At 36.8% G+C, this 15,662-nt stretch overlaps 1 protein-coding gene across 8 annotated transcripts in view; it reads left to right on the top strand.

Moving 5' to 3' along the window:
- Positions 1 to 2,076: 2,076 nt before the first annotated feature.
- LOC129721410 (disco-interacting protein 2) overlaps positions 2,077 to 15,662 on the top strand; it is a 178,543-nt gene continuing 164,957 nt past the window's right edge. For 3 of the 8 annotated variants that reach the window (XM_055673943.1, XM_055673939.1, XM_055673944.1), the window contains exon 1: positions 2,106 to 3,068. In XM_055673943.1, the coding sequence (XP_055529918.1) occupies positions 2,984 to 3,068 (85 nt within the window). In that variant the 5' untranslated portion in view covers positions 2,106 to 2,983. Of the gene's footprint in view, positions 3,069 to 15,662 lie in introns of all 8 variants that reach the window. The other 5 variants (XM_055673946.1, XM_055673947.1, XM_055673940.1 and 2 more) reach the window with 4 other exon arrangements.

Below are 15,662 nucleotides of genomic sequence, written 5' to 3'. Positions count from 1 at the left end.
CCGAAAAAAAAATAACATTAAAAAAACATTAAACAAACCTTAAAAATTGCTGTAATTGTACATAGCTATACCATAATTTAACTATGTTTTTCAAATATCATTGTCCAGAACAATAAAAAACATCGTTTTTGCCATTTTTACCATGAAAAAGGGGGGGCCGTTATGTATCTTAACAGCATTTTTTCAGGCATTTTTCCCATACATTTAGAAGTCACTGACAATGTTTTTCATGGTAAAATTATTGTCGGTGGTAGATTCAACAACAAAAAACGTTGTTAAAACATGGTAATGACAAAAATCGTTATCAGCTTACAGTAAAAATACCGTGTTTTTCATGGTTACAATAAAAACTGAGATTGCTGTTGAAATCTCGGTAATTGATTTTACCGTACTTGGTGATAAAATCTAAGTATGCAGGTCGGACTCGATTATCCAGAACATCAAAAAAAAATTTCATTCCGAATGATCGAGTTTTCCGGATAATCCAATCACAGGAAAAATATTCAAATTTGCGTTTACCGAACAGAAAATAAATTTTTCCTTTTTAATTTACATGCATGATGCAGTGGCATAACCAGAAATTATTTCTGAGGCGAAAAGGGGTAAATTCTTTAGAAGCATAAAAAAATTAATTGGACATTGATTATTTTCACTTGTTTCGAACATATCACGAACATGCCGGAAGTGACATGAATGGTAACAAATATGCCAGAAGGAATGGTAAAGGTAAGATTTCGGATAAAAAATTGAAAACGAACACCAAAAAAATAAAATTCCGGATAATCGAGTCTAAAATTCCGGATAATCGAGTCTCCGCAAAAATAATTTTTTTAATTCCAAATATGACTTATCTAGAGCTAACATGCCGTAAGAGAACATCCATAAAATACGTAACGCTTGAGGGAAAGGTACCATTCGAGAAAATTGCAGCAGGAATTGAAAATGATTGGAAAGAATTTCGCAAGCTGTGGGAATGCCCCTTTGGTCGATCGTCACGATGAAGACTAAATTTTAAAGCTTAGTCATTTATACGATTTTTAAGTCCTTTGAGAGAAAGGCACTAGATAGAGTAGACTGTTGGGTGGAACAAGCACAGGTAAGGCACCAACAAATGACATACGGGTTCACCGGAAGAGCTTATCACTCACTTTTGGGCGCTGCTAAATATTTGGCAAATAATCCAGATTTTTTCGTATTACGTCACAGTTGGTTATTCTACTAAACAAAGTTTACGAACTAATTACATTTTTTGCCTTATGACATTTTAAATTTATGGTATGTAGATAATACACTTATACCACACACTTGAGACACACATAACATTGGCGAAGAATTCTTCCAGAAAAATGATTCAGGACAAAAGCAGTTCAGTAGTTGGTTTTCAACCTACCTTTCTGACAAAAAATGAGCAGATTCAAACTGATTTTATTCAATTTTAAGAATTATCTTATCCTCATTTTTTCTATATAATAGAACACACAAGTTAATCTTTCAAACAAAACCAAAAGTATTCAGAGATATCATCATCTGAAAAAGCCGAATTTCGAAATTGAAATGTTCATAGCTTTTACCCATAAAAAATATCTCAAAAGTTCAGCCAATTCAAGAGCTACTAAAAGTAGTCTTCTACTAAGTTTCTTGAAATAACGTAATCTACAACTCTACTTAAAATAATACAACATTTTTTTGCAAAACAATATATTTAGTTATTTCATTTCGCTAATTTTAGGACCCCCCAATTTTCACTCCAGTTTAAATGTCGACCTACGTATAACAGGCAACTTCTTCATCGAGAATATGATTCTAAAACCACAAGAAGAAATAGAAAACTCTATTTCCGCCTAAATGTGCATTCTGTACCACTGTGCAGTGCTGTCTAGCGTTCGGAACATTTTCAGTGTATAATTCTATACTTCCATCTTTATTTTAGAGTCATCTTTCTGCCACAGTATATCAGAAACGTCAGTTTTTGAATGAGTTCCATTATTGCTCTCTCGCATACAAACACCACTTCGACTTCTGTGGGAAAAAGAGCTAAACATGGTTTATGCTTTATACCCAAATGCCCTATCGAATCAAATCGTTTCGCATTCGAATGCAGTTTTTGTGCGACCGTCGAACGAGTACGAGCCGATTGTTCAGTTAGTGAAGTAGTAATTGAACCGCGTATAGGTTTGTTATTTTGTTGTTCATGTGAATGTTCCTGCGAAATTATTTTCTATGATTCGTAAAGTGATATGTGTTTAAAATTTGTAAATGCTTTTATATTTTAGAAGTCAGGAGCGATTACGCTTTATCTGCTTGATAAAGAGATGTTCGCCAGACGACAGGCTTATACGCAACTAGTTTAGTGTTAAGTTGAAAAGATCATATTATTCTGAATGACGCAGATAAGAGCAAGAAAACCCTCTGAAGGAAAGTGCTATTTAGGAATTGGAAAGAAGCAAATTTTATTCGACGTGAGCTCAAGTAATGATTAGCGAATGAGCAACATTACTCCTTAGTGAATTATTTGCCTTTCTCTTCTTATTCTCGAATATTTATGTTTTCTGCCAGCGACGAAGTTGGTTTGTGAGTGTTTGTTGTGTTAGTGTAAAAACAGAGAAATACTGAGCTCCCGCCCTTGCTCAACTGGCCAATGTCATAAAACGTCAAAATTCAATGTGCTATCAGATGAAGGTGCGTCCGTGTACTTTCTGCATAGATGAGTTCTCCTTGAGTAGGCGTGTTGGTGTGCGGTATTTTGCTTCTCTTCGCGATTGAATGTGTACCAAAGTTTTATGAAGCAGAGAAAAGGTGGAAAATAGTGGAAATTGGCGTGGAAATGATTATTTTCTTTGATTGAGCTGAAAGAAATTACTGTGAATCTAAGTGATAGTGTGTGAACCAGGTGGATGTGTAATTTTCTTTGATAATTGGTTGATTGGAAATAAACATCTATTTGTCGGTGTTGAAAATTGCTTACAACTTGCAGTTGGAAAAGATGAGTGACATCATTGTGGATTACGGCAATCTCCCCGAGGACATCCGGGAAAAACTAGCGGAATTGGAATTAGAACTATCTGAAGGTAAGTAAAATTCCAAAGTTTAAAAATAATTCCTTTGCTGAATCTCGACAGATTTCCACTTTTCGTGAGACAAAACTCACAAGCAGTTTTTGCAGACGGATCGATAATTTAATGTCATTTTCGCCCATGAATTTCCTCCGGTTGTTTCCTCGCTCACCCACTCACTTCTAGTTCACCATTGTACCCGGCATTTCCTGCGTTTAATGTACTGCTGCAGAGGATTTTCCATACAACGCTGTCTGACTGTGTGTTTGTTCTCTTGCATTAAACTATTCGAAACCCGCCTGTCTGCATCCAAGATTTGGGAATTTAAACTTTGAAATCACTTCTATCTGCACCATTGCGAAGCTGTGTTCCCATCTCTTTTGTTATACACAGTAACACCTTCAGGTTCTTCCATTCCTCATTTGGCAGCAGGATTTTTGTCTGCTTCAGCGTAAAGAATGACCCGGCCGGATGTAACCACATTCACAGTGGGAGAAATACATCAAAGATTATCACGTGAGTTAACGTCTGGTCTCTGGATGAGGGCCAAATTAATTCCAACCAGCCGTTAACTAGCTCACGAAGCCTGCTTATATGTTTGTATGTGCCTTTTTTCAGTTTTTTGAATTCACACTAATGAGCAGCAAAAACAATGACGGTAGTTTCATCAAGTTTAACAGTATTCCCGATAAAATTCGAATTCTAGTTTTTTTTTTGTCGGAACGTTGATATCAATAATTATTTTGGGTTTATGTATATTTGTTTATCGACATCAACTAGAAAATGGTGCAAATCAGAAGATGCACTAGGTGCATCCTCTGGTAGTTACCTTTTCAAAACAAATGAGAATAATAAATAGAGTTTACCTGCAGGTTTTAATAATGAACCAATAGGAAAGAAACTCCAAAATTATTTAGATAAGTAACTAAAAAAATCTCACTATTGTTACTGTGTATAATTATCATTTTCTCTGTAATCCTAATCCGCTTTGTGCTTAGACTTCGACCTTTCCTGAGTTACGTAAATCCGGTTAAAAACTTTCTATATAGTGAGAAATTAATTTAGACGGCCGCACACAAAAAATACGCGTGCAAGCACAACACTATAATAGCGCAGGCATTATCTTCAGCCTCTTGATCGTCAAGATTCCTTTGCTGAGGAAGAAGATTATAATCTGATCACTATTTTCCTCAATACCCAATGCCAAGGAGCAGCCATATCTATGCACTGACGATAATGATCTACTCACTCCAGCATCATATTTCGATGGGATTCTGCCCGACAGTCTTGCAATTTCAGTCATTATCGGTGCTGGCTGTTGATCTTTGCGTTTAATATACGGTAAGGGTTTGGAGGAAACAACACAACAAAGATATAAGTGCCTTCCATTTAATGCCCATTCTGTAGCTTATTCTTGCTGCTTTGCTTTCGTCCAATAATACCCGCGGTATGACTGTTGGTCAGTTCACTTTTTGTTTCGTTTCCTTCTCGACTGCAACTCGACTTCACTCAAATTAGAGAAGTGTTTAGTTTGTGCTTCATTACTTCAGCCTCTTTGGTTGTAAGTTTTGTGTTGAATTGAGTTCATCGAGGTTTTATCCGGAGAAGTGTTAACAGACATACACAATAACTTATCAGTTCTGTTGTGTGAGCTTGCCGCTGGAGAACATTGTTGCTAAAAGAGATTTGTTATATGTACTTGTCACAAAGATTGTTACAGATCGTACTAGTACACTCAGACAATAAATTTATGTTTGGTAAAAGCGTAACGTTGTTCGCAGTGCTCAATAGAAAACAAATGAGACAGAATCATCGCGTCTTAGATAAAGTTAAATGCGCCCCCTCCCCGCAAAAAGGAAAGGATCATGTGAAGACAAATTCTTATTGTAACTTTAAGTATCTCTTACTCTCTTGATATTACATTAAATAGATTTCAAATAAGTTAATCCAACGTCGAGATTAGTTGAGTATTAGGGTGGGGAATCGTTATATGGAAAAAACCAAACTTGATAGCAGAGAGCCAGAACCAAGTTTATTTTGTTCTATTTGGGGCCCCAAACAATCCTGAATTTATTGGAAGTCGATTGGTTTAATTGGTTGGTGGATTGGTTTAAATTTATATGGAGATTTGTATGGAACAACCAACTTTTTTGCATTTTCCATTCTGAAGAGCTCAAAATGATTCAAACTATAGGTTTCATGACTTCACATGGTAGGTTTTTTGATGCCCAACAACTTGGCCGAAGACACTTAAGCGCTAGGGTGTGCCAAAAAAAATACTAGAGCTGTTCAAAGTTGAGTATGTCGAAATTTATGTTGCAAATCATTTTTTTCTGACAACACTGCCAGTGTACCGGCGTCAGTCAGATTTCCATCAGAAGAGATTTCCAACCTCTGAAACACGTTGTAGATTTACGCCTAGAATATTGACCTAATTTTGTTTGTTTGGTCCAGCTAAGTGTATAAACTCGTTACGACAGGTTACTTCTGATGAGAATCCTACTGATGCCGCCGGTACATTGGTAATGTTGGCAGAAAACAAGATTTTCTGCATTTAAATCGACATAGGGTAGTTTGGGGTAATTTGGACCCCTGGGGTGAAATGGACAGGTGCTTCATCTTGGAAAGTATTACATTTTTGGGTTCCATGTACTACTTCATCCTTTCCTTGAACTACTAAACCCTAACTAATATAAAAATTTCATGGTTTGCTGTGACAGGTGCACCGCAGTGCCAATGTAAACAAAGGAAACATCAAAAGTTGATTTTGCTGTAAGTTTTACGCTCGTGTATTTAAGTTTTTTTGAGAACTTCTCCGATGTTTTCAGTCTAATGAGCTTTGCAGCCGTGTTTGTCTAGTAAAAGAGTACATTTTAATGAAATATTGCGATAATGCCCCGCAGAGTGGCGGGTTTCTGAACAAAAGTTGGAAAAACCTAATTTTTTTTCTAAAATGCTTGAAAATGACGTATAATACCAATTTTTGGGTGCTGAACTCATTTCTGATATCCGAAAATGTTATTCCCCTAAAATGCCATTAAACCTTTCTTATTATCGGATTTATTTTTTTGTTCAGATCACGTTCAACATTGGTATACTTGTTCTTTATCGAAAAACTTTATACCCGTATTTTTTTGTTTGGTCCTTAGTGAGATCCATTTTGAATTTAAGTTGCCAAGAATCGGCAATCATTTTTCAAAAAACTGTAACTGTTGAGTCGTTTGACCGATTTAATTTAGAGATTTAATGGAAAATTTAAGGAATTTGATAGGCCTTTCAAGGAAAAATAAGAAATCGTACATTCGTTATATATTTTCCCGTTTCGCGAATTTGGGATTAACGGATTTGGAACGACGATATGCAAACCGGGACCCAAAAATGTGAAAAATACGGTTAATTTCATATAGGCTATTGGTTATCCGATCATTCCGAACTGCTTCACGAGACTGTATGGTACACAAGAGTTCTGAAAAATAACATAAATTTCCCCTCAAAACGAGGCTCCAAAATCAGATCAAAATTGAGGGAATTAGGTAATCGAAGTTAAGCTCTAAATTGTGATTTTCGAACATAAAAATCATTGAAATTTCCTGACACAGCAACATTCAAACAGCTGACAAAAATTGGTATATCATCCGTGTCTCATGGAACTTATATCACACATACACTGACACACATACATACATACAGACACACACAATCACACACACATACATACGCACACAGTCACACACACTCACACACACACACAAACACACACGCACACACACGCACACAAACACACACACACATACACACACGCACGCATGCACACACACACGAACGCGCCTGTGCGACACACGGTCGTATACTCAGTTTCTAGTATGAATAATCGGAGAAGGGAAATTTTTTTGGCCTACTGTGGAACCACTGTGCAATGCCTAAGAATTGCAGTTATCATTCCGTATGCCTGATACCACCTTCTACTGTGTTTTAAGCAACTATTGATACTATAAAACTCATATTTTTTACCCTGTCCACATCACCCCAAACACTGTCCATATTACCCCAATAACTGTTCATTTTCACCCCAAACGATTTTTCTATGTCCGAAAATCATAATTTTTAGTTTCGTTATTTTTTTTGTTCTTTTGACCTCAATATCAAGGTTTTTTCGTGCAGAAACATAGAAAACAGATCAATATTACTATAGTACATTACGTTTATGGGATAGAAAAAACAGGTTACGAAATAACAGGAGTTTTCCTTAGGGGGTCCAAATTACCCCAAACTACCCTACTCAACTTTGAACAGCTATGGCTCTTCTTAGGGACATTCTAGCTCTTCAGTGTGTTCTGCAAAGTTGTTAGGCATCTAAAATACTATACTTTAACATAATGTAGTGCATTCAGTGCTGATAAAAGTCATTTTCCCCAGCGAAATTTTTCGAAAATTACAGCCAATCAATTCAATTCAATTCAATTTTCACTTCCAATGATCGCTTCACTCTTTCAGATTCACTAGATTTTCGTCCTAGTAACGTGCTGTTATACTCAGATGAAATAGATCGCGCGCATCGTTCACGGTTACGGAATAAAATTTGACGACAAATCCAACCAAATGATCTTCACTTCAAAGCGAAAAAGAAAAACAAACAGTCCACTCAACCAAAATAAACCTCACCGAAACACTTTTTCACTGGCACTGACCGATGCCTTGACAATCTTCGTTAACTGATAAACTGATTTTGTTGTCTTGCTTTCATCGCATGAAATATAATGAGGTGTTTTGACAGTGCACTTCCATGCAAAAAGCGGGAAGGGAGAACTCTGAAAGGATTGTAAAAAAATAACGTTTATGGATGCTTTTTTTCATTTTCACTCAAGAGTGTCAACAAATATCAACCCTGAGTGCATTATTAGAACATTATTGAGCTCTCTAGAAAGGCAAATGCAGAAAAGTAGGTTTTCCCATATGAATTTTCATACAAATTTGAAATGCAATGCGTCAAGCGGAGACAAAACCAATCGACTTCAGGTATGTTTGGGGTTGTATGGGACCCTAAAAGGAAGCAAAAAACATGGTTCTGGAAAATCGATCACTTCTCCCCACCCTATTGAGTATTGTAGGGGAATATTAGTTTTAGTATTGTAGGGGAATAAAAGCAAAATTGGCATGTTTTGACATTTCACGTGGATCAGACACCTAACAAACGATTCCTGAGACTTTTTTACTATAAGAAAGATTTCAACTATCACTTTTAGATATTAGCGCGGTACTATTTAGGCTCATATATACTCGATATTATTTCGCTTTGTGAAATATACTAAAACCATGCCAAACCCGTTTTCGTAGAATCACCGTTTTGAGCTCAGTTTTTGTCCGATTTAAGATCGGTTTTATATAAAAGATGGGTATGAAAATGCTAATATGTGGACAAACTCTTAGAATTTTAATACTTGACTTCAAAACAAAATGGCGACGAAAAAACATCGAAAATTTCCGATTTCCTGAAAATTCAAAGTGGCGCAACTGTTGCCTTTTAAGGCTAAATGTGTTCAAACTCGAGGAAATTTGTTTTTGCGTCAAAATACATGAAAAAGCATACAAAGAAGCCAAGGCAGAAAAAAGTAAATTTTTGTTGCATTGTGTAATATTAAATAGACACGCCAGTCGTCAGATGTTCAAATATCGGCTTAGGAGAGACTATTAGTGTTAGTATACATTCCTACTAACACTAACAGCCATGTAATTCTTCTGTACACTAACAACTAACTGCAAAGTATATGTCTATTGAACAAAAACTTGTGTTCCAAAAGCGGGATGTATCACCTAGGTTTTGCTGAATTTGACCCATACAGGATTGCTTATTTTTCAGTTTCTTAATTGTCTTTAAAAACTAATGCCGCTTCTCAAAATTAAATTTTATTACCCTTCGACTTCGCGCAATGAATTTTATACCCTTCGACTTCGCGCAATGAATATGATGTGTTTGACACCCAAGTTAGATACACCTATCTAGATAATATCACATAAAACGTACAACACTCTAGGCCCTTTACCAAAACCGAGAAACCGAAAGTATGCCATCAGCCGGAAGTGGTTAGCCGAGCGCACGAACCCGCATAGGTGTGCTAGCTTAATACCGAACGCCATATCTTCGCACTGTGACATCGTCTAGAATAAATATTACTGGTCATAATGAAGGCCAACACAATCGTCCGTAGAGAGTTATTTTTCATTGTTTCTTCGTAGACCTGAAGCAAGAAAGTGATACAGCTAATGTTTCAACCATTTTGAGCGTGCTTTTGTCAAGCGATAAATTTTACAATACACAGCCGGACAAGTTGGGCTACTGAAAACTGTCGAAGCAGCATGCAGTGGGCATTCATTCGTGTAAAATACTCTAAATGAATGTTCAGTCTAGCATTTTGCAAACGAGTCATGACTATGTGGAGTCGTAATGGAGCATGTTATTGCCTCAATTGCAGCTTCCATGAAGTAAAAGTTATAATACATTTTGGCTAGCGTCGTAAAGTCGAAAGTCGTAAACTCCAGATTGCGTAATTCGCCGAACATTTTTTTTTTCTCCCCAGTCTAATCAACATCCATCAATAAAGTAGAATATAATGTATTGAAAGTTGCCTGCTCTGCACTGCACCGCTGACGAGATCGTCGGCCAAATATTTGTTTTCTCTTTGGACGAGCTCGCTCCTTTCCAACACGGTTAACGTAACAACACTAACATCAGCTTCCCTAATAATGTTTCCTGCCCTTACAGGTGCACATATCGGCTACTTTGAAAAACTCACTGTGTATTTTAGTCATTATGGTCAACTAAAAATAATACTCTATGAATTAAAGTGTTTCTGTATGATTCATTTGTATTCATTTTCTAAGCTAAATGCACGATTCATTAGTTTCAAATAAAGGTAAACATGCCTAGCAATTCCGTGCCACGAAATAATACGAATCTAAAAGTTACCCCTATAAAGATACGAGATAAAGATACACACCAACCAATATGTTTTGCATCATTTCCGATCCATAAATGACTTCACTACAACTAATAAATAAGTTTTCCTTATTCCAAAACGTATACAAGTTCATTATATCTTTTTTTAGTTTACATTCTCCAATTTACCTATCCCACTGTTACTGCAATCACCATGAAGAAATCAGTTAGTTTGACTTCAAGATTTGTGTGATCTATTTATTTATTTATCCATAATATTATATATAATTGCGATGACAGTCAATGATTGTCTCCGGTAAAATTACTAATTTGTGTGTGAAACTTTTTTTCGTAAGGTAGCGAAGCAAAGAAAATCGAATAATGTTCAATGAATCATCAGACACATCAAATATATACCCATCAGAGTTCAGCTGACGTTTCAATCTTTGAATTCCACGCCCTTGTACATATCGAACTCACATATAATCATCGTGACTCGTGTATACGTATACACGGAAATGTGATTATCTTCGGCTATAGTTACTTCCAAAGATAGTGTTACTTTATAAAGATTGGAATTACTCCATGCGGCTTTGAACAAGTAATTTAGTATCATATTGAGTGATAAAAAGTAAGCATTTTTTCTTCAACGATTTTATTCATCTCTGCCTTTTGTGCTTTAGAGAGGTACGTTAGTCATTATTATCACTTTCCATTATTTAGGATATATATTATGAACTGTCAGTATTCGGTTGAGTTTATAGATGTTGCTCGACAGTAGGTCATATGCGAGGCATACGTTGCTGTTTCACGAATCGATCCGGACCTAACATCTTCGATTCGGGTGCAGGTTTGCGCAGTTATTTGGCTTTAATAGAGATGTTATGTATGGCACATATGTTGGAATGGTGTGTTTGATTAAAATGATGGTTTCGGCAACGTTGTATGGCCAAACTTGTTCAGAAAGTAGGTGTGGGGAGAAGCAACTTTCTGCTCCGAAGAGTTATAGACGAAACATCACGATAATACGAAACATCTTCGTGTTCGTTTACGTATCTTCTGACATTCATTTACGCGCCTTTAAACATTGTCAAAATTACAATTTTAATGCATCTAAGTAACTTAAAGATGCGGGTAATTTTTGTGCACTGGCTGTTTCAATCAGTCTGAGTCTCTATCAATTATCTTTCAATATAGCTGATTCAGGTTGTTGATATATTGTTTGTTGCACCATATATCTATGCATCATTGTAGATAAATAGTAAGAGGGTGGTATTCAAGACACGACCGCATGACGTTGACTACCGTATTCTTATATTCCATTAAAACAAATAGTAGAGGGAATTACAACGCTTCTATTACAAAACTTCGAGGCACCAAAAGGTACCAGTTGCCGATTATTCTTGTTTACTGGTGAGTACGTCCATAAATCCAGACATTTTAGTATTTTGCAGTAGCCATGTACTACTAACAGCCACCAGCATTACGGGTGAAACCGGCAGGAGATGACCGGTACTATTTTGTCTTTCCTCCTTTCAGCCGTAACACCTATGTAACCGGTACGGTTTAGTAATGAAACTGATGGGGTTTGATTGATTGTATTCTTTTGAAGGGACTTTAACCTCAAACGGTCATTTGTCCCTCTGCTTTGCTTGAGGAGAAACAGTCTCTTATATAGCCCAAAGACATACGCTGGATAATGGTGGCTTCTCAAACCTGGCGGTGCCACACGCTACAGACATGCATACACGCCATAAACATACACACACGCTATATAGCAATTCACACACCTTATATATTAGGGACACACGCTACAGATATTCACACACGTTATGTGCACACCCTATATATGCATACGCTGGATGATGGTGGCATCTCAAACCACCTGGCGGTGCGAGTCTCTTTCAGTTTCGGGTTGTATTCACCCAACGATATCTGAATCGCATTACCGCTGGTGGGGTCCAACTCAGATCGAAGGGAAGCCGAACTGAAAGAGGTAAGAACTGCAGCTAACCACTACCACCGCCGCTGCTGCCTGCTGCTAGTAAAGTGAACTGATGGGGTGAAATGTTCCAACGGTACCTTTTATACCAAGGCTTCGTCAGTTAGTTAGAAAGAAAGAGGGGCCAAGTAGATAATGAAATGACAAGGAACGTAAATAAGCATCGGAAACAGAAAGTGACAACAACAATAACAACAAAGTCAGATCGATTGTATCCGTTAGTGTAGACTGTGCTTGGGAAGAGAAGTAGTGATTGGTTGCGCGGTATGATTTAGGCAATCGATATTAATTAGCAAATTTTTAATAATGTATCTCAAACAATAGTTTGTTTTTGTTACATAAAATAAACCGTAGAAGAATTTCTGATCGATTAATGCCAAAACCTCGAAAACCTGATAATAAATGACTGAAAAATAAGCGCTCAAAACCTGACCACTTTTCCCTGGTTTTCCCTGGTTGAATTACCAGATTTTCAAATTCAGGTGCCTAACTTCGATATAGACGTTAGTCAACGTCAAAATGTAAACCATTATTTTAATTTATATCCCCCCTCTCACTTTTAAAAAGCTGAAATATTACTAGCTTGTCGACAGCGCTCAAGTTAGTAACACCCTTATAAGGCGTCGCACACAAATTATGTCACACCGAGAACTTAAATTTCAAACCCTTTTCCCTCATGTAACAATAAATTACGTTCTTATTTCCTGTCTGTACAAGATCCCGTTTCAATGAAAATTCAGTGCATATGTCATCAAGTTAACGGCAGATCCAAATAAATAAATAAACCTAGATTATTATAGCAAACAAAATTTGCCGAAATATTTTTCATCGCATCGATAAACACCACCCGGATTAACACTGGTTAAGCACAACAATTCGGACATGTGCGCGTACGGTTGGTTACAGTGATCCCTCAATATTGTGCTTTTCTAATTGCAATGATTGGCACTAACCGCTGCAACGGTCAGCTTATAAAGTTCGCCTGTATTGAATTCGGACAACAAGGGGTAACTAATCATGTTCAAATAGGCCAATCAACCACGGGCAAAATAGTGCAAATATTTACATCAACCGGCTGTGGATGCATATTCCATGCGCCATTTGCTTCGATTTGCTGCTAGCTGCTGAGAGTAATCTGGTATAAAAGAAGCTTAATGCGTTCTTCTGAATAAGTTATTTCACGCTACACTTCGTCGGAGAAGCCGACACATTTTATACCGTTTTCCTCCATTCCGCTATTGCAAATTTTTCATTCGCCCCCGAGTCTCTATTAATACTGCTGGATTAATGATGCTGTTTGCTCGAGCGCGAGTATTCAAGTTTGGGCCCAAATGGCTTAGAAATCCATTTATGCGAATCCCTTGACATATGTTCGGTGTACTGTTTTTCGCTTGAACGATCCGCCGCAAGTTAAATGAAATGTTATTGTACTGGAAAATATGGGTTAGGGCAAATTTATGTATTTCCTATTCGGTATCTTTTATGCAAACAGGTCATAGAGGCTGCCACGATTGATTCATGTGAATTTTACTGTCATATATGGAGTATTTGCATTTACCTAAGCTGTAAATAAATCTTAAGACTGCACCTTTTTTACCAGCTATAATTTGCAATATCGAAAGGTCAAACACTAATCGTTGCACAGATGTGTTCTTATTTCAAAAATTTAATTTAATTAAATGACATTCTGAATTAAATGTTTTTGAGCTCCTATAAAAAAGTGCAAGTAGGTAGTATCAAAGACCACCAAACGTCGGTGATTGGCTAATAGCGGCGGAATTAGACCGACGAAAAATGAGCAAGATGAAGAAGAAGTTCACGAAATTTAATTCACACTTAGAAAATAAATTCAGGATTCTACCTTGTTTGGTTGACGATGTGGCTATGGTGTCCTCTAAAGTTCAGTTCTGAATTAGGAAGAATCTCAAGATTTAGTATCTACGTCGTTTTTTTGGCCATGTCCTTACCTATATGGCAGTTTCATTGTACAGGATCATGGATTTCCATTGTCATCAGGATCGCAGATTTAAAATATTTCTTCACTTAAGGCTTTTCATTACGCGTGCGCAAGATCGATTCGCGGCGACTTTCTTTCGGCGATAATATTATGAAAACCAGAGGTTCTCTATCTTTTTTTGTCCGCGTACCCCTTGTTGATGTTTTCCAAATCAATTGTACGCCTAGGCCTCGTTTGTCCTCGCAGAGTAGTATATACATAGAGAGAGTAGTGGTAGATCATGTCGGGGTAGTCCAACTCAAGGTTTTAATTAAACTATGGTTTTAAGAGCAAGATTGAAAAAAATGAAGTAGGTATTATGAAAAAAATTTGCTTTGTCCGCCATTACTGATATTTGCTTCACGTACAGCTGTTGTAAACGAAAGATTTTTTTCTGACAACAAATGTCTGCTGTGATTCCTGAACCTCAATAGAATCATGTCATGCTATAACAAATATTGTAAACTAGTCGATGTATCAATGACGAAAACTACAGAACGGAAAATATATTTTTTTCGTGGTTAGGCTGATACAAATTTTGAAAAGTTTTTATGTCCACGGTTATCAAAGTTAGCTAAGGGGAGGGCAAAAAATAAATAGCACTGAGTAGAAAAAAAGGAATAGCTTTCATACAAAATTGTGTGCAAGGTACGACGTTTGTAACTTGTATGCTAAAGTGTGTTGAAAAATACCTTATTATTATCATTAATAATCATTTGGCTTGTCTCTTGACAGGGGCGACTCGTGGCTTTTGAATCTGCCTGTTCAGCTACCAATTTTGAAAATCGCAATTTGAGGAATCACTCACAATCATGTCCGCGTAATCACGCAAGTCATTCCAGTCGTTACTATTTGAAAGTGAAACTGAAAACCAATAAAATATTGATATGAATTTGCGTCTGAAATATGTTTTCTGCCTGGCGTCCCCGTGTGCAATGCACAGGTTGCACCTATGGACGAGTCGCCCCTGTCTCTTGATGACACTTTCACTGTTACTGTACTTCTTTGTTGCTAAATTAAGCATATACGCTGTCGAAAAGTCATTAATATTAGCAATTTTTACCATTTTTGAAGGGTTGACATAAAATGAAAATGATATTTGTATCGGCCTTAGCCAGTTAGCAACAATATGAGCTCTACGTATGATTGACGACAAATAAATAAATCAATACTACAATAGAATCCTGTAACTTTTCCGTGTAAATTTTTGCTCCAAATAAGTTGCAGTATTTTTTCAATGTGCCGAATCATCCGTGTTCAACAAAAGTTTGAGCTTCGACTATAAAATACAGTGTGAAAATAGCCGTGAATGTTTGATAGAATTATTTACTCATAAAATAAATCAATCCATGCCAAATGATAAAGAAAATTTGCAAAAATTTTATCGACCATTGCCGATTTGAATGGAACTGCACACGTAACTGGTGACAACTAAAAATTTGGATTTTTATGTGCTTAAATTCAACATGCATGCCCAGCTCTGTTCAAAATGGCGTCGAAACAGGAAGCCTCGTGCAAGCGCATTGTACAGTTCTAACTAACTGCACAAAAATGTTGGCAAAAAGTTCATGATAAATCATTCTGAAAGCGGATTACTTCCAGTTTCAACTGTGCATAATTTTCTGCAAACCTTAACTTACGTCAGGAAGGTAGTGTAAGGGTAGTGCCAGGAAGGTA

The sequence above is a fragment of the Wyeomyia smithii genome, chromosome 2 (assembly GCF_029784165.1).
Source record: "Wyeomyia smithii strain HCP4-BCI-WySm-NY-G18 chromosome 2, ASM2978416v1, whole genome shotgun sequence".
NCBI classification, from domain to species: Eukaryota; Metazoa; Arthropoda; class Insecta; order Diptera; family Culicidae; genus Wyeomyia; species Wyeomyia smithii.
The sequence above is the reverse complement of the archived record's forward strand: the minus strand, read 5'-3'. Positions and strand labels throughout refer to the sequence as shown.